General features: G+C 43.0%; 1 protein-coding gene across 5 annotated transcripts in view; it reads left to right on the forward strand.

The window, feature by feature from the left end:
- The window catches only part of mcf2l2 (MCF.2 cell line derived transforming sequence-like 2), a 146561-nt gene that overhangs the window by 100950 nt on the left and 21238 nt on the right, over positions 1-24373 (forward strand). For 3 of the 5 annotated variants that reach the window (XM_030050508.1, XM_030050507.1, XM_030050509.1), the window contains exons 26-30: positions 2842-2896; positions 3216-3313; positions 12025-12120; positions 19248-19346; positions 23677-23786. In XM_030050508.1, coding sequence (XP_029906368.1) covers positions 2842-2896; positions 3216-3313; positions 12025-12120; positions 19248-19346; positions 23677-23786 — 458 coding nt within the window. The remainder of the gene's footprint in view (positions 1-2841; positions 2897-3215; positions 3314-12024; positions 12121-19247; positions 19347-23676; positions 23787-24373) is intronic. The other 2 variants (XM_030050510.1, XM_030050511.1) reach the window with 2 other exon arrangements.

Here is a 24373-nt window from a genome sequence, read left to right on the forward strand (position 1 = left end):
TCCTATTGAGCAGATTATCAAATGTTTTCATTAACCTTTTCAACCTGATTGAAAATTCCTTCTGATCGGGCCAGTCTCTTGTGATTGAGGTGGTCACATGAGGCATTGTATATTCTGATTGGGCTGTTATTCTGATTATTAGTGGAATATAATAAACACAGCTAATGACAGGGATATGAAAACCCAAAGAGGGGAGATGCCAATTCACAGCAATTTACTTGACGCACTAATTACTTGGCGTGCCCGTCAGGATTCCCTCATTTGAGGTGAACGGATGGTTTTATTTGATCCCGTCCTCTGCTTGTGTGCCTCCCGTCCCCCTGCCGCTCTCAGCCAAGGTCCTCTCACACTGGAGATGTCTATCTCAATGTGACTAGCCTTTATAAATAAAACATAAGTAGATCCATGATGGGAAAAAATAAAAAGCCTTGTGCTGCATACAATATTGGGCGCATGTGAAATGGCTCCTTGCTGAGGCTGCACTTCCTCAGACAGGTTCATTGGTTCTCTGCAACAGGAAGTGACAAGCCGGATCATTCACAGAGCTTGGTATTTCACTTATGTGAGCTATGCGTTTGGCCCAGGGTTTTTTTTGTTTGCCGCGCCGTGATTGTCTACAGTTATTTTACTAGATTCTCCTCTGGAGGTTTCCTCTCACGCAGCAGAATCCTCTGGCAGGCCGGATTTTGTTTACGTTGCGTTTATGAAGCCTCTTGTTTAGATACGGGTTGATATCCGGGGCTGTATCCCCAACGACTACAGCGCACTGACGCTTGCTCTCTCGCTTTACAGAGCCACAAAGTGATTTCTAGCCAGCCAATAAAAGCAGCTCGCGGAGTTGAAGCTGCAGTTTGTGAGATTTTAAACATTGAAATAGCTCTGGAATGCTCGATCGAATGGAGAGGGACGGGTGGCAGAGGCTCCTCGGTGAAAAGCCTGTCCTCCGCAAACACCAAACTCGTAACTCTCCCTCTCCTTTATCGTGGCAGCCGTAGAAGATCCACCTTTCCTGGTCTTGTCCTGTGTAATTTAATGTCTTGTTCTGTGTAATGAAGCTCCTATACCATTTGGTTGGTGCTGTGTCACCGTCCCATGTCCTTTCTGTCCCGTCAGCTGCCATCTAATGGTACAGGGCACACATTACACGGGAACAACTGTGGAAATGCACCGAGCGGCACAGAGGGGACACACGACCACCTGCTGCATTCAAAAATAAATTTAAAAATAAATTGCTTTCTCTTCCCTTAACAACAGGAGAAGGTAGACAATCTATCCCGTGGTAAATGTACAACGCACAATCCTATAAAATACTCTAGTAAAGGCGGAAAAAAAAAATACCATTTGAGAAACTTACCAAAGTCATAAAAAGTATTTGGTTAATACTTCATTATATGTTTTTTTTTTTCTTTTTTTTTTCTTTTTTGTTAGTGCTACTACACAGTACACAACTTAGCATCTGCAGTAAGGTGGTCTCTGTCTTTCACAGAAGATAAAAGACCTGAAATGAAGCGATGAATGCCAATTATTGCCTCAAAAAATACACAAGTAGGGAGTAGAATTACAGCTTTTAAAAGAAGGAAATTAGAAGTACCTGTTGAAGTAAATCTTTCTTGCCCTTGAGCAAAGGACACCCATAGGCTTATATACTGCTGTTTGAACCTGAAGATATCTGAGAATTGAACTAATCTAGCCTCATATTGCTGTTCAACATGTCATGAGGCATAAATAGGCATAAATATTTGTTTGTCTCTTTCTGGGAAAGCAGGAAAAGCGGGGAAAAAAACAAAAAAACTCCAGAACTCACTCTGAAGGATATTTTTAACAACATGACAGATACTTTTCTACAGCTCTGTCTCCTTTGGATAACAATTAGTGGCAATTTGTTTATTCTAAATCCTGCATGAACCTCTTTTTTTCACCCTCTTTGAAAAGCGGTGTATTACAATTACAGTAACAGGGAGGCTGAAGCAGTAGGTGTGCGTCTCATTGCTGTGAGCATCGTATTCGTATGAGGCTGAATGCCAACTCCAACACAGAGCTCTGATCATCCATCGCCCCAGCGCCATCAGCTGTTCCTGATCTCTCACGCCTCAATTAATAATATTGTTCTAATTCATTCGATACCCATAAACCTGAAATTACCACGCATACATTATGCTTGGCTGTTACATGGGAGGATAAATAAAAACAAAATGTGTTGTCTTCTTGTTCATTTTTCCCATTTCTGAACTGGAATGACAAATCTTGACCCAGGCGGCCGACCTTGCTGCCCGATGCCCGATGGCCTGCAGCGTAGCTCGGCCGCAAAAGCAGGGCATCAGTGAGAAACGGCAACTTGCGCTGTTGCTCAGAAAAGCCATCATTGTCTGCTTTGTCTGTCTTTTGGAGTCGTTTTGCCCACTATGTATAAGGACACACTGAAATATCCTATTTGTAAAGTGTAATGAAATGTACAGAATGATCTCTGGTGATGGGTTGGGGTGGGTTGGGTTAAAAGGGGAAAAAAAAAAATTGTGTGAAAGTGCAGGTATTTTTCTTTCTTTTCTTCTTTTTCTATATGTGATAATCATGGATACTTAGTTATAAACGTAATAATTGTTGTGGCCCAACCTTAGTTATTTTTTTTATTTTTTTATTTTTTCCATTATTTTGTTGATGAGCAGATGTCTCTGCTATTGACTGTATAGAGGCTGCTTTCAAATGTATACCTGCTCTCTATGTTGAATTAACTAATTAAAAAAATAAATAAAAAAAAAAAAGGTGCCTTGACCTCTGAATGCATGAAAACAAAGTAAAGTAAAAAGAAGTCTAATCCAAACTCTGTCTCTGGTGTCTCCACAGAGGCCAGCCAGCTCCATCAGAAGATCTCGGAGAACATCTACGGTGCCCCCATGAGGTGAGGAAGTACACAGAAACCGGCTTCAAACTGACTTAATGAATCCTCTCCGTGCAGAGCCGAACAAAACCAGTAAATACCTAACATCCATCAGGCTCTGCAGGGTGTCAAAGCACATCCTGTATAAGAAGCTCACACACGGTTAAGTGGGTAACGTTAGTCGGCAGTGGGAAGACGTAATTTGATAAATACGAGGTGACGCCCTTTTTGTTAATTATTCCTGTGTGCCTTTTTCAATCCTCTCCTCTTTTCTGAACTGCATTTTCCCTGAGCCGTTTCATTGGCTGGTGCTGACTTGCCTCTCCATCTCGTCCAATAGGAACATGCGTAAGGTGGCGCTCAGGCAGTCCGATTCGTCCAGTCCAGAGACGGGCTTCAGGAGGAGCAACCCCAGCCCCAACATGAGGCAGAAGCGAGGTGAGAGGTCACGACATTCGAAGGGGAAGGCCATCTAATTTTATTTATTCTGCAACCGCCCCTGCTTTTTTTTTTTTTTTTTTTTCACATTTTAGTTCATGAATTTTGATGCACAAACTCTCAGAATGAAGGAAAATGCAGTCATATTAAAAAGCTGTCTCCCACGATGGTCAGACGTTTCCAACAGTTGCTCTCTCTGTTAAGCCAGACAGGAAATTAAAGTCCACATTTTGCAGAATAACAACCTAAGACGTAAATTCAGCTGAAATCCCCTGACCCTCTTGACCCTGTCACCCCCATTGCAACCACATGACAAATTCATAGCATCCTCTTTGTTTTGAACCAGGGATGCAAATGAGACGTTTTCGCTGTTGTTGATTTAAATATTAAATAGTATTAAACCCCCTTGAGGACCCTTGAAGCCACTCACTGATTTATACTCCAGATGGCAGCAGAAAGACTTAGAATAAAGGCAGTGATTCATCTTGGATTTTTCTACTCGTGGTCTGAGGCCGTAAACATCCACTTCAGTCCGTGTCGACTTTGCATCATGGTGTGAAAAACATCAGGCCGGAGCGTGCGAGTTTGAAATGAAATTGGGAAAATTTCATTTCTGTCGTTTTAGTTTTAGAGTGGGAAGCTTTTTGAGGAGCCGCATTTACATATTACAGCATGAGAGGAGCTCACAGTGTGAAGAAATCCAGCACACACCTGCTCTGAGTCACCACATGCTCACACACACACACACACATACACACTCAGTGGCTACTTTATCAGCTCCACCTGCACAATCTAATCTAATCCTTGGATTAGATCCTTGTTGTGCCATAAAGTTTCCTTTCCTGCTGCCTATAATGCTCAGCTTGTCTTTTTATCACAGTAATAGTACAGAGGTGTTTATTCACTTCTGTGTTTGGCATTGAGCTCATAGTTAGTGCTGCTGTTGGACTGGACTGCATTTTATTGAGAAGTGTTTCCGATATTCTGTCCCCCATCATGTATGTAAATAGGGGAGGACAAAAAATTGGAAACACCTCTCAATAAAATGCAGTCCAGTGCAAGACCTCTGCAAACTACAACCTCAGTAATAAACACAGAATTAAATTTACACATTTTTTGAACATTATAAACTTTCTTAAAAGGTAGAATTCATGACTGAACTGCATGAGACTGTACAGGTGGAGCTGAGGAAGTGGACACTGAGTGTGTATAAATCTAGATATATACTGTATATATCCAAAAGATGTCCGCAGTAACACAAACACACACACTCACAAAGCCGTGCACCGACCAATGAACTCACAGGCCAGCCAGAGGCACGCAGAGATATAGGACAGTCTACACACACACACACACACACACACATATCCACACATTATCCCCCACTTGTCAGCCACAGTAGGGAATAAGATAACAGGTACGATTTCACGCTTGTGAGAAACCCCTCGGTGTTGCTTCCCAGTAAGCAACAATATCAGCAGGATATCAACCAGGACTGTGTTGACCAGTGTGTATGTGTGTGTGTGTGTGTGTGTGTGTGTGTGTGTGTGTGTGTGTGTTATTGAAGCCATGGCTGAGCGAAAGCGACAGGAGTCATCCACCTCAGTCACTCTCTCAGCCTCTACAGGGAACAGCACCACTTCTTCCTCCTCTCCTAACCTCCCTCCTTCCGTTGCTCCTTCCTTCTTTCCATCCCGCCTCCTTCCCTCGTTTCCATTTCTCCTTCTCCGCCACCTTCTTTCTTTCCTCCCGTCCTTTCTGCCTTTTCCTCCTTTCCTTATCTCATCCCACCTCCCTTCTTCCTCACCTTCAGTCCGTCTTTTCTTTCCTCCACCGGATGAACTGAAAGCGAACACAGACGATAATTATAACAACAAAAACATTAGCCATCTCTGATCCAATGTAAAAAATAAATAAATAAATAAATAAAAAACTGACAAGACAGTTGTGAGCTTTTTAAACAGGATTTTTACAGCTTTTTCCTGGTGTCAAATTGTAAAATTATGAACCTGTTCTTTTTTTTTTTTCACTTGATCAGAGATGACATGCGTTTTTTTTTGTGTGTGTGGAATATATGTTTATCATTAAGGCTTGCAAGTAAACTTTTCCTCGTCAGGGACTGAAATTAGCACATGATCAAAGTAGCACACTGTGTTGGCATGTGTGTTTGGCCCCGAGTGTTGCGGCAAACTCCAGCACACGTCCTAAAACTGATGGGTAAAATAGTCAAATCAGTTTTTTAGTTGCAGCGATCAGCAGCTGCCAAAGGTTTTCCCACTTTCTTACTGGCTTTACTTTGTGTCCTCACCCTTGATCTTCGTCAGCATTGGCTTCAATAACACACACACACACACACACACACACTCACACACACACATGCATACACCCTGTATGAAGGTAAAGGTTAGGGACAATTGACAGTGACTGTTGTTTTTGTCTCACCCCTCAAATAGGCGTCTGGCCGCTGTTAGAAAACCAACTGTCTAGGTCCATTATCTGTGGCCTCACATCCATTCACATCCACCTCTCTCTCTCTCTTTCTCTCTCTCTCTCTCTCTTTAACGACCTCTATCTCTCTCTCCCGCCTCTCTCACCCCTCCTCTCTCCTTTCTTTCCCATTTCTCCCTGCATCCGTCTTCATTCTCGCCTCTCTCTCTGTTTCCTCTAACCTTCCCTCGTCTTCTCTCCATCTTTTTCTTCGTCTCCTCTCCTCTCCTCTTCATTTTACTCCTCCTCCTCTTCTTCGCCTTCCCTGCAAGTCTGCCTCTTCTCTTCTCTTCTCTTCTCTTCTCTTCTCTTCTCTTCTCTTCTCTTCTCTTCTCTTCTCTTCTCTTCTCTCTTTGTCTCTTTTCCATCTCACCCCATTGCATCTCCCCTTCTCTGGTTTTGTTTGGCTGCTATGATGATGCATTATTACTCCAGAATTACAGTGCATAGCTCAGTGCTGATGCGCTGTTTCCCACACACACACACACACACACACACACACGTACCTACAGATACCCACACACATATGCATGCTGAGCCAACAGTAATGCACGTTTCCCTGACATCTCATCTTTTGTCAGCTGCCTCTCACTGATAACACACACACACACACACACACACACACACACACACACACATGCACACACGCTTCCCAGATGTCTCATTGCTTGTCATCTAATTCAGGAGGTGTCAGGTTGCCAGTTTGTGCCATGTTGTGTGACACCGTCAGTCTGTATCAAGGGTGTCAGGTCTGGTGATGGAGCCGTATTTTTAGATTTCATTTACACCCTCGTATTAAAACGCGATCTAGATCTGGATATTTATTGTCAGCGTTGTCACCGGATTTCGGATTTTGGCAAAGCGGAGGAAATAAAAAACGAACATGACAGCTGCTGCTCTCTAACAGGAGGCCCGGTGAGGCTCCCGCGTGTGATCTCGCCCGTGTCTACCTGTGTTGTTGGCGTTTCCACCCGCGGTGCTGATGCCTCCACCCTTTGCAGGAGCACCTCTGCCCCGCATCGATGCCACCTCCGCCCACGCCGGTGACATTTCCACCAAATAAAGTTGCACGTCAGTCTTGGGGAACGTGCGTCTGAGAAACATGACATCTGTTTTTTATTTTTTTGTTGTTTTTTTTTGCCTCCGTCCATTATCATCGTCACCGTGCACGCTGCCACTCGGTGACGCCATGAGAGGGCACGATGTATGTCTCCATAGTTACGCAGACGACACGCGGCTGTACGTCTCTGCTCGAACCAAATGATGCTGCAACCGTAAACTCTGTTGCCAGCTGCCTTGGTGAGTAACTAAACGGATGAGTAATTATTTCTTCAAGTTAAACGAGGACGAGAACTGGAATCGTGCAAGTTGAGCCCCCAAAACGAAAAGAGGAATTCTGTTTCATAATCCGGGGGAAATTAACTCCCTGGATTAAATCTGTGCATTACGAGTCTTGGCGTCATCGTAGATTCAGATTTAAACTTAAAGTCTTTTATTAGCGATGTAATGAAAACATTTTTTGTTTTCATTTTAGCAACATGGCTAAAGTATGGTCATTTATAAATCAAAAAAGATGAGGAAAAGTGATTCTTTGCTAGTTTCCTGAACCCCAAAACAAAACAAAACAACAACAACAACAACAACAAAACACTGCAAACCAGCTCACTAAAAAGATTTATAAAAGAAAACCAAAAGCATATCTCGTCACTTCAGCCTTTAACTTTCTTGAATCTTTTTTTTTTTTTTTTTGCTTGCTTCGAACTTATGCACTGCTGTTCTTCTTGTGAAAAAAATATTATAATATTTGTATAATATTTTATATAATAATATAATATTTTTTATTTTTTTAATATTATATCTTGTAATTTTGCATTCTATGTTGTCTATTTTTTAAACTTAATTTTTATTTTATTTTGTTATAATCAAGTGGATTTTATTTTCCAGCTTAAGTTACATTAATTATGGCAATCTATCCCTAATTATGGTTATTTTTCTCCACCTGATGAAGGTGTCTCTGCTTATGGTGATAACGTTTCTAAGTGCAGTGATAATGTTAAGCTTTCACTGCACCGTGTGTGTTTTCACCTTGGATTAGCATTTTATAGCATTTTATCCAGATGCAGATTGCAGAAGTTTTAAGGCCTTAGTTGGGAGCCGGCCTGACGAGAAACAGTGCAAACACCTGCACGCATTAGGGCTGTGCGATATGGACAAAATCAAACATCACAATACACTTAAAACAGAAAACTTCAACACTGAAATTATGACCGTATTAGATGACTATTGTTGGTTTCCTGAGGTATTTACATTCAAGAGATTTTTGATAAACAATCTTTACTCATGTGGATGTGATGATAAAACAGGCAGAAGCAAGCAGCAAACAGCCTGAACAGTGTAATAAGTTCAGAAAATTGCACCCCTTTATTGTATTGTAGCCTTTCAAAACCAGGAAAAAGGCCAAACCTATTCCATATCATGATAATATGATCTTAGAATATCAAAAAGTCCAGACGATGTCATGATATTGATGTAAAATCCACTTATCCCCCAGCCCTAATAGACATACATAGAAAAAAGGATGGAGCTGATGTCAAATATGAGTCACTGTGTTATAAGGTGCCCAAATATTTTCCCCTCCCTCATCATCTGCCATCTCCCTCTGCTTCCCAGCCTCCCGCCCTCCCTTTATTTCTCTCTGTGTTGGAGTGATAATGATGATGGCAGTAATATGAGCAGTTAGAGAGCTAATCCCGCCACGGGGCAGAGAGACCGCAAGCTGTCCTTGAAACACAAACTCTCCCATAAAGACACATACGTCATCCCGCTCAAGTGGAAAAAATCACACCAATCTGATGCGTTACGGCACGGGCGCCGCAGTTTGGTGTGAAACGCTGCATTATCTGTGCTGCTAAAGGGGAAAAAAAAAAAAATCACAATACAATATGAAAACCCAACCTGTCTGGTGATTCAGATCCATGGGATTCATGGGAGCTCTCCCAGTGTCATGCTTGGCGATGAACCCTGGGAGGAAGAGTCCTGCATGGGTTTATATTTTTGTTCTGCCACCGCCACGCATCTCGCACATAAATTCAGAGATGAAACCAGCACCTTCAGTCAAGAAAGTTTATACAGAGGTCCCTCATTAATCGCGGGAGTTACGTTCTAAAAAATAACCCACAATAGGTGAGATTCAGCTTTATTTTTTACAATTATTATAGATGTTTTAAGGCTGTAAAACCCCTCACTACACACTTTAGGCAAGCTGAACACATTCTGTACTGTACAGGAGACATGGCACACAGAGGAGATTGACTGACAATGGTCTACAGTCCCTTAGCCAATCAGGATACAGAACACAATGTGTTGCTAAAAAAAAAAAAAAAAAAAAAAAAGCATGCAAAAAAAATCTGCGAAACTGCGAGGCCGCGAAAGGTGAACCGCGCTATAGCGAGGGACAACTGTACACTGCAAAAAGTCAAAATCTTACCAATTTTTTTTTTTTTTTTCCCAATGGAACAAGCAATTTTTTACTTAAAAATTTGCTTGTTCCATTGGCAAAATTTGTTTCTTGTTTAAAGCTAATTTTCACTTGTTTCAAGTAGATTTTCACTTGAAACAAGTGAAAATTGACTAAAGACAAGTTATTTCTGAGCTGATCATGTCTTATTTTAAGTGTAATGAGATATTTTGACTAGAAATAAGACATTTTGACTTGAAATAAGACAAATAATCTTGGTAAGATTTTGACTTTTTGCAGTGTATTCTTTGAGCCGAACCGCTCCACATGCATTGTGGTGACGCCCAAACTGACACCGGCTTTGGTTTATGGTGATAAACAACTTACACCGTGTTGAATTCCCGCCCACTGTTTTAGTTAACATGAACCGCAAACCGCCTTGTGTTTCTGTTTCGCCTGTCAGGGGATGTTGGACAAGGACAACATTAGAAAGTGTCACACAGATCTGATGACCCGGGAGGACGCGGCAGACAACAGGAACAGACCGAAAAGAAAAAAAAACAAAACAAAGCAAAACAAAAAAAAAGTCTCGTCTTAGCAGCCAAGCACCGGGACGCGGTCACGTCTGCACGTTATCGGCCGTACGGCGTCTGGTTGTTTATCTGTGCTCGGGCTCTTCTGAGGCGCAGAGCAGCCTGATGAAGGACGATCAGGGACTCCATGTGTTTGGAGGGCAAACCTCTCGTCAGCTGTGTGTATCCAGCCTCCCCGAGGACGGCGAAATGTTTGTACACATGTATTTGTCTGTGTGTACGTCTTGACTGTGTGTGTGTGTGTGTGTGAGCATATACAGAACCGGAGCATATGGCTGCATCTGTGTTTGTATGTGCTCTATGCATCTGCGTGTGCTTGTGCCATTGGGGTGTGTGTGCAGTCTGTGAGTGTGTGTATGTCTGTGTGTGTGTGTGTGTGTGTGTTGGCCCTTTGGCTGAGGAGGAGACAGATAAAACTCCATCTGTTAGCTCTGCCCTCGTGTAAACCTGCTTTAACAGTTAACCAGGCCAGCAGAGTGTCCAGACTCTGAATGTTGTCCCGCAGCAAGGTCGCTCTGCACTTCAGCCCACTCTGCTTGGACACACACCAGACAGATAGACAGACCAGATAGACAGATGGATAGACGGATAGATGGAACAGGAAGAGAATATTTTCTCTCCGATGCACAGATCAGAGCTCCACGCGGATGGAGTGTTACACAGCAATTTTGTTTTTTTTTAAATAAAAATTTTCATGGCTGGATGGACGGACAGCAAGTTTAAATGGGTGAATAATTTGATTTTGCTTCTCTCTCTCGCTGCTGGTGTTTTTTTTTTTTTTTTTTTTTTTTTTTCCATTGACGCTGACAGGCTCTTCTATTAACCTTTATTTATAATGCATGTGCTGTTTCACCATCACCCTGCCACACACTTTCACACTCACACACTTATCCCGCCTGGTATAAGCACATTTCTCTGTTAGTGGCTCCACTCGTGCAGTTTTGACATTGATTACCTTACACGAGAGCACTTCAGCGGCGGTTGTTGACCGTGAAAAGGGTTTCTCGCCTCTCCCGTCCAGATTCCCTCACAATCGGTTCGGGGATTCAAACCTGCGCTCGCAGACGGCGGGCACTCACGGCTAACACCTCCGTTATTTAAAATGCACCGCTGTGCAGCTGCAGCGGCACGGGGACGGAGGACAGCTGCCGTTCACAGGTCCAGGCGTGGCTGCTGGCCACCACCGCCTACGCTGAGGAGTTTTAACTTCTCTGACTCACTGCCTCTCTTCAGTCAGAGTGTGTTTCCATTGTCACGGCTGCAACAGCAACAAAAATTGTGGAAGAGGTTTCTAGTCTCAGAAAACCCCAAATTGTATGATGCCTCTATGGCGGCGTACAAAGATCTAAATGACCATATGGGCCCGTCTTCCTCCTCACACCTGCTTTGGTTTTGTTGAACATGAACATGCAGATTCACACGGCAAAGCTTGGCATTGTGGCGATATGGCGCCCGGTGCATCTTCAAAGTCCAAACCCTAAAACATCCCCGCGTGGCAGAGCCTGCACGGTGCTGCCTGCCAGCCGCTGTCTGCAGACGTTTCAGACAGGGGTCCTCGGTGGTTTTCATGTGACAGGCCCCCCCCTCATAAATATACATTAAACAGAGCGACCACAAGTGTAAGAGCTTTCAAAGTCCTTTACATGATGAAACTGCCCTTTTTTCCACTTATAACAGAGCAATGTTTTATATGCTGGTGCAAGGTAAATCTACAAGCAGTCAAGTACAGGTAACTGGACTTGGACTGACCTGAGCTTTATCCTGATGATGTTTAGCTCCTCGATGGCTCTGAGGAAGCTTCTCACTCCAAGTCCAGTTGTCTTTTATGAATACTTGTAGACAAACCAGTTACGGATGCAAGTCATTTTCATTTGTGGGCCGACTGTAGGGACGATAAAACGATTGTAGTTGATTTAGCATTGAATAGCACAACTGGCATTAATAGACCATTTGTACACATCATCATGTGCTGCAACTCACTTTCCTTGGGACGTATTGGAACCATCTCCGGGGCCCCCTGGAGGTCCCCGGACCCCAGTTGGACAACGTCTGTTTTAGGCTTCTGTTCTGTAAAGCTAACACCTGCTGCTTCCTTCCTTTCTGCTTCCTCTGCTGTACTAACACTCTCTGCCTCTCTCTCTCTCTCTGTGTCTCGCCCTTCCTCTCCCTCTCAGCCGACGCTTCAGCCGGCCAATCAGGGCACTCGGCTGCTAACGCTAGGAAACGCTTCACCTTGCAGGGGCTGTCCAATAGGAGGTCTCTCCCCGCAGGTAACGGCATGACGCCACGCCCGCCGGCGCCTGCTTGAACTTGTCATCGACTTCATCATCTTCAGTGTCTTTGCACACCATTACCATAAGCTCTGTGATCACCATCATCACCATCATCATCTTCACCGTCACTATGGATATCATTGCCATCACCATCAGTGTTTTATTTGAATGATAATCATCGTCATCGTCATCATCATCATCACTGAGTCTCCCTTGTCTCGTCTTCAGCTCTCCGGTCTCTGGGATGTAATCACCGCCATCACTGCGCCCTTTTTTTTTTTTTTTCCCTCGAATATTATATACATTTTTCTGCCGGTGTCTCTCGTTGTCTTCAGGCTGATCTCTGCGTGTCCCGGCGCCGGCGGTGCCGTGGCATAATAAAGGCCACATCTCCCTCTCTTTCCGCTGCCCTCCCTTTATCTGTTCATGTCAGCATCCTCTGCCTGTCCCCCACACGGCAACGAGGAAACTGTGATTCAGGAGCGAGACGGAGGGAGGGAGGGGGCACGGAGGACGAAGGAGAGAGAGAACATCTAAAAGACAAAGATGCAGGAGGAGAGAGAGAAACAGATGGACACAAAGAAAGGGAAAGAGAGAGAGAGAGAGAGAGAGAGAGAGGGGGGAACTGAGAGAGTGTCCCGGCCATGGTGACACCGCGGCAAGGCTAAATTCTCCGGCACAGAGCTGCGCTAAATGTCAGCCTCTAATATTCAAGCCATCTTGACATTTGGAAGCGTATTAACATTTTTGAAAGAGGACAGGCCTCGGTTCCAGGTTGCACTTCCCAAGTCGCGGCGGTCCGGCCAGTCTTCGAGCCACACCGAAACTTAATGAGACGGGGCGGGAGGGAAGACAGAGAGAGGCCTCGGATACGTTTTCTGCACGTTCGATAACAACGGCCGCATTTACAACCGCACAAAAATGCGACTTTTTCCACACTGCAAAAACTCAAAATCTTACCAAGAACAATTGTCTTATTTCTAGTCAAAATATCTCATTACACTTAAAATAAGATAAGATAAAGATAAGATAAGATATTCCTTTATTAGTCCCACGGTGGGGAAATTTCACGTATTACAGCAGCAAAGTGGATAGCAAGATATGAAGCATAATTTACACTATAAACAGTATATGCAGATAATAAGTACCAAAGAGCAATATAAACATTATAAACAAGGAATGTAGAATGACATGATCACCTAAGAAATAACTTGTTTTTTGACAATTTTTACTTGTTTCAGGTGAATTTTCAATTTTTCCACTGGCAAATTTTGCCAATGAAACAAGCAAATTTTCAAGCGAAAATTCACTTGAAACAAGTGAAAATTGTCTAAAAACAAGTGACTTCTGAGGTGATCATGTCTTATTTTAAGTGTAATGAGATATTTTGACTAGAAATAAGACAAATATTCTTGGTAAGATTTTGAGTTTTTGCAGTGCAGTACACAGATTAGCACAAGGGAGGCTTTTGAACCTCGACAGCTATGCAGCACCACAATCTAATAATCTAACGCGCCGTGTAAATGACACATTAGACGCAGTAAAACCTCATCTTTGGAATAAAACAACACAATCAAATCAGTGTTGGTGTTTTCAGGTCGAAAATGTGACTTGTGCCACCCTCTGCATGGTTCGCCTCTCCTGCTAATCAGGTTTTTGTTGCACTGGCTGTTCAAACAGTAATGACAAAAAAAAAAAAAAGAAAAGAAAAGAAAAGAAATAGCTGTTTTTGTCTCATTTTTTTGTTTAGATTTTTGTTTTCACTTGTTTTAAGAAACATTTAAAGGCTGAACATGAAGCTTGGTGACCTGTAAAGATGGAATTTTTTTTATTTTTATTTTTATTTTTATTTTTTTTTTGCAGTGTAGTGTACAAGCACATTCACGGTCATTTATCTCTCTCTCTGGTTTCCACTGAGAGAGACACCATCAGCTGCTGGAGCCGCCACGTCGATACATCCAGTCTTGTTAGCATACGACCAAGGCCTCGCATTGATTAGTCATCTGGGTGAACATGAGAGGAGAGAGAGAGAGAGAGAGAGAGAGGGAGAGAGAGAGAGAGGGGAAGGAGATGAATGGCTTTGCGTACTTTATCCTCCATCCATCTCCATTATCGAGCACTTCCTTCGGTACTCTGCAGACACACACACACACACACCCACACACACACACACACACGTTTGAGTCACTAAACTTGTGAGGACCTTCCAGTGACTTCACTCTTCTCGTAATCCCAAACCTTAACCCACACATGCCTAATCTTAACCTTTAACCTAGCACTGTCATGAGTAGTACTTGAACTAATCAGTGATTCACGCCTCACTCATTAGTGTAATTACCACAAACAAGAAAGACCGTCGCTGTGTGTCATCTTTGCCTCAGGAAGTAGAGCCGAGTTTATTGGAAATCTGGTTTTATAATTTGGATAAACGCCCGGTGTCACTACCTGTTCTGCACCTCCTGCCCGATCCGTGTCTGTGTGTGTGTGTCTGTGCGTGTGTAATTTCGCACGTCGGCCTCAGGGGAAAACAAAACGGTTTGCAAGCCTCATCGGAAATAATTAACAAGAAGAATTTCATATTTTACCATGGGTTATGTCCTCCGGAGGAGTCACGGGCCTCTTTTTGAATAAATCAATCGCACACGCTGTGATGAATTTTTCAACAAAGCTGATTTACTGATATCTGACTGACTGCTGTACACGTCCGACGCCAAATAATCTCTCTCTCTCTCTCTCTGATTTTGTGAAGTATGTGCTGTGAATCCACCGCAAAGTCAAATGAATATTACGCACACTTTAAAAAAAAAAAAAATTTAATAATCTTGACTAGTCAATATTAAACACAGAGGGTTCAGGCCATACTAAATACACTGAGAAAATAATCCTCGGTCTATAATCTGGACCTCAAGGAAGCGTCACCGCCTCAGTCCACGTCTTGTGCACACATGCCGTGCAGGTACTGAACCTCAGGTGGGTGTTTGAGACTATTTGAGTTAAACTTTTAGGCGAAAGTCCGCCTACTCTGCAGAGGCACCATGCACCCCACCTCTGACTATATATACACTCCTGATCAAAATCCTAAAACCAGTTGAGAAATTACAAGAATTTACATTTTGCACTGTTGGATCTTAAGAAGGTTCTAAGTAGAGCTTCAAAATGCAAAAAGAAGAAATGGGAGTGAGACAAAAAAAAAATTGAGTAAGCAATTTATTGCAAACAACCATTAAACTGAAATAGGCTGTTCATCAGCTGATCAAAAGTTTAAGACCACTGCCTTTAAAAACCCAAATCTTGGCAAAAATGTGGATTCAGTGTCATTTTCTGTCAGGTATCCACACTGTCATGACCTCCTGATGGGAAAGGCAAAAAAGCTTTCTTGATAATCACCTCAAAAATTCGTTAAAATCTATATTATGATATATAAAACATACTTTAAATATAGACCTACTGAAAAAACTTAAACATTTGATTGCTCTCATAATGAAAATAATAATAAAATAATAGTAAATAAATAAAATAGCAATCCAAAAATGACCAAGGCACTCTGATGCAGGTCGTTCATTACGTTTGCATGCACACGAGAAACCAGATTACTGTGAATATCCGGTTTATGGCAGGAAGGTGTGTAACCTGTCCAGAGGTGCTCTCTCGTCATCGACGCTCCCTGCACTTGTGAGCGCACGCTGTCGGGATGTAAAGAGGCTTCCTCGGTAGACGGAAACAATTAGTGGCTGTTAACCTGCAGGTCGAGGCTCCAGTCCCTCAGCGGTTTAATACGTGGAGGGATTCCCTCGGTGGGACGTGATGAAGGACACCTCATCCTTGGAAGGAGCCCCCCCACCTGGATCCAGACACAGCTTCGGTCTTGCACGTGCACATCACGGATCGGGCGGTGCAAATTAGCACTTACCTCCAGCATGGTCTCATTTGTTTATGGCAGTTATTCCAAGGGGATCACGGTTAATTTTACCATGAAATATTGATGTTGGCTACACATGGTGCCCAATCCTAATCCTAATCCTAACCCTAAACTCACCCTTTAAAGTGCTCAGTTTTCCCTTCTCATCTCTCGACAAAGACAGGAGTGCAGTCTGGTGACACCCGGTCCAAAAAACCTCAGATGATTTATCCTGAGATTACCTCCTAAAGGGACAGTTCACCTGAAATACAGAAATACATTGTTTTCCCCTAATGCGTTTTATCCATGCAGGTAGTTTCTGTGTGATCTGGCGAGGGAGACAGTGATGATTATAAACCTTGCCAAATGGGTAGTTTTGGATGGCTGATAGGTTGTATTTTGTGAACCTCGAACTATATATATATATATTAAAAAAAAAAAATACTTGTGAAAAACTCAGAAACAGTTCTTTCCCAAATCAGTGACTTAATACCGACATAATCCACAGACCTCGGGGGGAAGTTGGAAATTTTTTTATTGCAGAGAAACATTGGCAGACTGGAGTGTGTATCGATCCGTCTGTGAGTTCACACTCCTACAAGGTGGACAGATGCAGTTTGACAGTGTTGCTCGGCAGAAGTTTATAATGAAATACTTCCAAAATGGATAAGGCAAATGGTCTAGACGGATGGATGGATAGAGATAGAGGATAGAGAGATAGATTGCATCAGGGTAAGTAGGACATTTTTTTTTTTTTTTTTTAGTTTTCAGGTGAACTATCCCTTTAATGTCATCAGCTGCCAAATGTTGCTGTGAGCCAAAAGTCACTGAAATTTAATAATCTCCCTTAACAAGTCATTTATTTCAGTATCGAGAGTTAAAATCAAACTTTTCTCAAAACAACAATATTTCTGTTAACTCTCGCCTCTCCTTACTTACTGTCGCTGTCGGGGTTAAACTAATTTATCTCTTTGTGGATATAACAGACCAATATCTGCCTTGAATGCAAGATATTAGCATGTCCATGTCTTCAGATAACAGATAAACAGTGACATCATCCCGCACAAGTGGGTGTAAATTTAAAATTTCAACCCGAAAAAAATTCACAAATCTTAAAACATCCTCTCTCATTCTCAAATAAAATTGCGTCTCTCTCTCTCTCTCCCAAACTGAGCTCCTGTTGGTTTTTGCTCTTGAAAATGATTATGTCCCGCCCAGCAATACATAAAATCAAGAAAATAAGAGTCCATGCAGGCTTTGAATATTTTTAAAGTTGTTTCAGCGGTTCTTTGTGTTGCATTTGCAGTATTCGGTCTTCTTCTTGATTATGTATTTGAACGTGAATGTAAAAAAAAAAAAAAATAATAATAGGTTTACTCTAGTAATAGTTTTCTTATTTATTTTTTTCAATACTAATTTTCAAATTTAATGATGTTGAATATTGGCACAAAGTGTTGGCTACCGGCAGCTTCAGTGAAAACCCCAGATGCTACTCTCTTCTTTTTTTTTTTTTTTTTGTCGTATTATGTTCTTATCGTGCAGAAAAGTGCCGCAGCAGAAGACGCTCTCCACCGCTGTCAGCGCGCCGTCTGTCGGAGGAAGAGTTTTGTCGAACGAGTGTCATGTTCATCTTTCATCCCTCATTTCATAACAGACTCTTCTCATGTGTTCAACTGATACAACTGTCATTATTAATGTAGCAGTGATATGATGTTTGGAGGTTGTAGTGCCGTGTGTGTGTGTTTGTGTGTGTGTGTGTGTGTGTGTGTGTGTGTGTGTGTGTGTGTGTGTGATAACGGATTTGGAAATCGGACGGGGGAAATTGTTCACCTCGTCTAACCTCTCACTGTTTTCTCTTTCTGTTTATCTTGCCTCCTCTTTCATTCCTTCTCCTCCTCCCTCTCTTTCTCTCTCTCCCTCTATTGTCGGCCCCTTTATTGTTTTATCGTTCAATCTATGTCTCTCTCTCTCCTTCCTTCACTCTCTCTCTCTCCTTCCCTCACTCTGTCTGTCTCTCTCTCCCTCCTTCCCTCACTCTGTCTGTCTCTCTCTCTCCTTCTCTAATTCTGTCTCTCTCTCCTTCCCTCACTCTATGTCTGTCTCTCTCTCCTTCTCTAACTCTATGTCTCTCTCCTTCCCTCACTTTATGTCCGTCTCTCTCCTTCCCTCCCTCTCTCTCTCTCTCCTTCCCTCACTTTATGTCCGTCTCTCTCCTTCCCTCCCTCTCTCTCTTTCTCCTTCCCTCACTATGTCTCTCTCTCCTTCTCTCCCTCTCTCTCTCTCTCTCTGTCTCTCCTTCCCTCACTCTGTCTCTCTCTCTCTCCTTCCCTCACTCTGTGTCTGTCTCTCTCTCTCCTTCTCTAACTCTGTCTCCCTCCTTCCCTCCCTCTCTCTCTCTCTCCTTCCCTCACTCTGTCTCTCTCTCCTTCCCTCTGTCTCTCTCCTTCCCTCACTCTGTGTCTATGTCTCTCTCTCTCCTTCCCTCTGTCTCTCTCCTTCCCTCACTCTGTCTCTCTCTCTCTCTCCTGCCCTCACTGTGTCTCTCTCTCTCCTTCCCTCACCCTGTGTCTGTCTCTCCCTCCTTCCCTCACTCTGTCTCTCTCTCCTTCCCTCTGTCTCTCTCCTTCCCTCACTCTGTGTCTATGTCTCTCTCTCTCCTTCCCTCTGTCTCTCTCCTTCCCTCACTCTGTCTCTCTCTCTCTCTCCTTCCCTCACTGTCTCTCTCTCTCTCCTTCCCTCACTCTGTGTCTGTCTCTCTCTCTCCTTCTCTAACTCTGTCTCCCTCCTTCCCTCCCTCTCTCTCTCTCTCCTTCCCTCACTCTGTCTCTCTCTCCTTCCCTCTGTCTCTCTCCTTCCCTCACTCTGTGTCTATGTCTCTCTCTCTCCTTCCCTCTGTCTCTCTCCTTCCCTCACTCTGTCTGTCTCTCCCTCCTTCCCTCACTCTGTCTCACTCTCTCTCTCTCCTTCCCTCACTCTGTCTCTCTCTCTCTCCTTCTCTCACTCTGTCTCTCTCTCTCTCCTTCCCTCACTGTGTCTCTCTCTCTCCTTCCCTCACCCTGTGTCTATGTCTCTCTCTCCTTCTCTAACTCTGTCTCCCTCCTTCCCTCTCTCTCTCTCTCTCCTTCCCTCACTCTGTCTCTCTCTCCCTCCTTCCCTCCCTCTCTCTCTACTTCCCTCACTCTGTGCCTATGTCTCTCGCCCCTCCCTCACCCCTTGCTGGCTGTAGAGCCGGCTGTTAAGGAAGCAGAGGTCCCCCGGCGCTTCTCTCTCACCTCCTCTCTCGCCTCCTCTACCTCCTCCTCCTTCGCAACGCGGCGCACAAAAGGTACCTGATTGGCTGCGGCCGGCCACGCTCTCCCTCCATTCACTTGTTTCTTTGTCTCTCTTTTTCTCTTTCTTCTTTCTTCCTTCCTTTCTTTCTTTTTTTTTTTTACTTTCAGTCACACTCATTCTCTGTATTTTCCAATGCAAACTGACACACCTACACAAACACACTCACACACACAGTGATGTTTCCTCTGTGCACTCTCTTTCTCAGCGATGTCACATGTCATATGACCCAAATTAAAGCAGGTGTGAGTCAGTAATAGACATCTACACATTCCCGGGTTTTATTTTGAAATTTGACCAGCTGCCCTGCGTCGTTCCTGTGGCACTTCAATTCCTCCCTGTCATAAGAACGAGAGCTTCGCTGGAGCTGCGCTGCTCCAAAATGAACGAAGCAGATCCAGAGCGGTAAATGACTCTGATTCTGAGCGGCGACACAAAGCCGAAAGTTTGTTTTGAAGGATGCACAACGGCACACGTCCATTTTTGGTTTCACTTTCAACACGCTTTCCACAGCACTGGCTCTGTGCCACCCTCTAGGCTCAATATGGGACCTTTATTCTGTACTATATGCAGCATAACACAGAATAAAGCATTGGCAGACCAGGGGGTTGGTGAGGATGTTTGTGCTGTGTGCAGTTCACTGGTGTTTTGGACATTAAGGGGACACTTCACCAAAAATACAAGAAAGAAAGAAAAAAAAAACACTTTTACCCTTAGTGCAGTCTATCCATCAAAATAATCTCTGGGTGATTAAGCGAGAACCACCACATACATTAAACCCTATAAATACACATACATAGAAACCATGCTGTGTTGTTTTGTGCTTTTTTTTTTATCCTTAAAGACCTCATCCTCGTGCGATTCACATCACTTTCAAATGACTCAGTATGATCTGTTCTGTGAATTTATATCATGAAGATTTATTTCCTGTTTAAAAGGTGAGGACACTGAGTTTCCTTGGTTCTACAGCATCTCTGTTTCTAATAAACTGAAAACGTTCCTGACAATATTGTTGATCACGGACAGTCCTGACAAAGCAGCCTGTTTGAATTGAATTGAATCAGCGGCGACAACGGAGCGGGGGCAGATATAAAGTCAACCTAGGCAAAGTCGAGAAAGGCCATTTTCTCATTACGCGCTCCCCATTTATTACTCTCTTGAAATTTATGAGATGCATGGAGAAAGTCAAGGCTTCGCCGGGAAACGAAACAATCTAATGAGGGGAAAAAAACCTGAAAACGAACAGAAATACCTATTCTTTTGAAAAAGCGACGGTGAGGAAATAGGAATTTTGATAAGATGACATTTGGAGCATGGGGTGACATTCAAAGTGGCAATACAAGTGCAATTTACTGTAGGAATGCAGATGAGAAGTTCATTTTCATCGGGCAGAGGGAAAAAAAGAATTACAAAAACGAGGAGTGCTATTGAAGTTTCCCTTGAACTCCTTCCATTCATTCTGCTCTCTCCTTTTATTTCTCATATTTCTCTTTCCTCCCCGCAATCAAGCCTATTTCAATAACTTATGACTGATGAGAGCAGTGCAAAGCATATTGGCTGTCAAGTGCTGAGCGAAGTCGGGAATGTGATCGTGACTTTTTGACCTCCGCTGTTTCTAAAAAATCTTCGACCTCGCTCGCCGAAGCCGAACAAAGATGAAACAGTCCATTTGCACTCCCGGCATCACCGCCGCCATTGTATGCGCCATTTGGATTGCCTGGTTTCACCCCAAAAGCACCCGACAGTTCATGAGTGCAGAGAGTTTTGATACGGTTGGAAATCAATTTTATTTTCATTTTTTTTTTATTTTGCTTGCACATATGAAATCAGACCAGTAACAAAAAGAAAGAAAGAAAGAAAAAATAATAAACTGGAGGCCTATGCAGAAGATACAAACACAATGAACATATAATAATTAAATAAACGCCAAGGTCTTTTAAAGAAAAAAAATAAATAAATAAGAGAAGAAAAATTGGACACAGACGTGAAAACGAAGAGAGAAGAGAAAAAAAATCCAGTGACAATACGGTACAACAGAGAACTCGAAAACTCCCGTAACTAGGTGTATATATGGTGTACATAGTTATACTTATCCATATGCTTAATTTCATATTTCTGCATTTATTATTGAAGGATCTTTGTAGGATTAATGCATATATTTTTACATAATGCACATTATGCACATACTTTTTTTTTTTTTTTTTTTCACAAATATCTATCTATTTCTTATTTCATTTTCTGTTTGCTTATGTCTTTATGTATATTCCTCTACTGAGAATTTGAACGACTGCAGCTGACCCAATTTCCCATCGTGGGTCAGTAAAGTATTTTGATTCTGATTCTCAATTAGGATTCAGTTTAAAGAAACCAGATCAGTTGACTAGACTTCCTGAGGTTGAGTGAGGTTTTTTATTATTATTATTTTATTTTATTTTGAAGGGATAGTGTTTTGCAGTGTTTAATATGATTGAAGACCCCAGTATTTGAGAGAAAACAGGCCATGAGTAGTATCACAATATGAAAGTACTTATGTTTGAATTAACCCCCCTGATCCCAGCCTCGTTTCCTCCACGCTTCACTGAAACTGTTCAAAATAGCGTTTGCTGTGTCTGACGTAAAGCTTTTGGGAATTCACTGTCTCTTCACATGCGCCCCCCCCCCCCCCCCCCCCCTCCCCCCTCGGCCAGGCCCCCTCTCGGCTGGCATAAAGACCAAGAGACACGAGATAAAGAGCGATCCCACTCCCTTCGGTTATGAAGGTACGCTCACCTGCAGAGGCACTAATGTGATGTAACAGGCTCCGTGCATGCTGGGCCTGCAGCCTGCTGCTTGGGAACTCAGGTCCTCCTCCCTGTTTTGGTGAAGCGACGACTGATGTTGCATGTGTTGTTCACCGAGTGTGTGTGTGTGTTTTCCTGCTTGTGCACCGACTCCTGTTTTTCCGTCTTGCCTGCCCTGTTTCGGTGTGTTGTGATTTTTATCTTTATTTTTTTGCTGTGACGTTCGGTTTAAATGTTGCACGAGCACCGAGTGAAAAGATAAAATCAGATAAAATGATTTTCTCTGGGTTTTTGTGTGTGTGTGTTTTTTTTTTTTTTAGTAAAAATGTGTTGTGGATTTCTGCATGAGTAGACCGGTGGTGCCGCTGTGTTGTGGAAGCCTGAGTCACTCTAGATACGTTTTCTTCGTGGGTTGTTTCACTCAGTTTATTGTTTTTTTTTGTTTTGTTTTTTTGATGGTTGATGATGTTGTGAGCTGGTCCTTTGACAAGTGCACATTAAAGCAGCTGGTATAAGGCGTTTGGCTTTCCACCCAGATACGTTGCGTGGTGCTATGGCCGCCGTCAGGAAACGTCAAAGCATCACTAGCACTTGTGCCACGGCGGCTGGCGGTACCTCCGCCGTCCCTCGATCCACCTCGCAACCAGGTAACAGCAGCAGAGCGGGACAGACTACAGCCACATTTTGTTTCCTTATGTCTGTGCTCTTTTTTTTTTTTTAAATATTGAGTTTCACTCTGTCTCGACTCTGATAAGCAGGTTCACTGTGTTTGGTTTGATTTTTTCGGTGTTGGGTTTTCTTGTATTTGCCTCTGTGTTTCATTGTTTCAGCGTTCACTCTGTTCCTCAGATGATCGTGTGCCTTGGAGGAATTATTTCTTAATCATCTTTTTCATGGCACATGGGATTCAGTCCTCAGTGTTTTTTTTTTTTTTTTTTTTTTTTTTTTTAAAGACACTGTTTGCCTCAAAATAACAAAATGAGTCACTGCTGTGTCACTTGAAACACTGAATTTTGTCGAGCCACCAAAAACACACATGGGCGGAAACCATTGTTCACCCCGAAATGAAAATTCAGTCACTTTATCAGCTTCTCCATCAATCAAAACTGCACTGAAGCGACTTGGACAACCGCATCGTCCCTGCAGCTCCTTCTCCAGACTGATGAGCTCAACATGGCCGTAACTTTACAGACCCAAGAAACGCATCAAATGTCCATCAAATTCCTCCAAACCGCTCATGCAGCAGAATCCAAGAGTCCTAAAGCCATATGCATTTAATTAACTATCTCTATGCTCTGTCACTAAAAACGCTTTGTAGTACAGTACAGAATTATTTAGTAATTTTTTTCATTCTGTGCTGCAAAAAATGACGAGCTATAGGAAGTGATTTTACATCCCTGCACATGGACGTTGTTTTGTTGGCTTCGAGAAAATTCACCCATTCGTACGTACCAGCAGCTGCCCGGTGGACTGGTGATATCCGTCCCTGGTCATGAGTGCATGTGCATGGTTAACACGGTGTGTGTGTGTGGTGGCTTTCCTCAGGCTGGACCCAGCGGCGTCTGCCCTCCATGGACACAGAGGACTTCGAGACGATCCCCTCCAGCGCAGAGGAACTGTCCAACTCCTCCGAAGAGGAAGGAAGCAATAAAAATGTAGGTCACGCCAAAATCCTCCTCGATATGGGGCATTTCCGGGTCGGAGGTCGAAATTTTAGTTTTTAGTTTTATTCAGGTAGGACACATAGGAAGCTTTCTTTGATGGTGCCTACTTTTGGCTGATTTTGAAGGAAGCACACAGAGCTAGATGGAATAGAAAATCCGAAAATGCCTGGCAATGTCAGCTAAGAAGTAGAAAAAAAAAAAAGATGGTGGATTGGAACGTGGAAGCCCCCCTTTAGAGAGGAAGGTTTCCCATGTATGACCTACAGTTGTGGAAAATAACACACATCTGACACTGTTAATACATTTTATATGAAAATTGTTAATACGCTATTATCATATTCATACATTTTAGTCCAGTCGCTTTTGGGAAACCGGTTGAAGTTTCCTACCGACTGGACAGAGCGTCCTGGACAATTAAAAACACAATAAATACCCACAAAAAAATAGTTGATGAGGAGACAAACAAACAGAACACGGTTAAAATGAGTTAAACCCAAGAACAAGAGCAGTTTGTAGTCATGATTTTAGACAAATTGGTACCATTGTGTTGTGTTTTAATGGTTTTTAATGTCCCGAGT

This window comes from Myripristis murdjan, chromosome 4, assembly GCF_902150065.1.
Source record: "Myripristis murdjan chromosome 4, fMyrMur1.1, whole genome shotgun sequence".
NCBI lineage: Eukaryota > Metazoa > Chordata > Actinopteri > Holocentriformes > Holocentridae > Myripristis > Myripristis murdjan.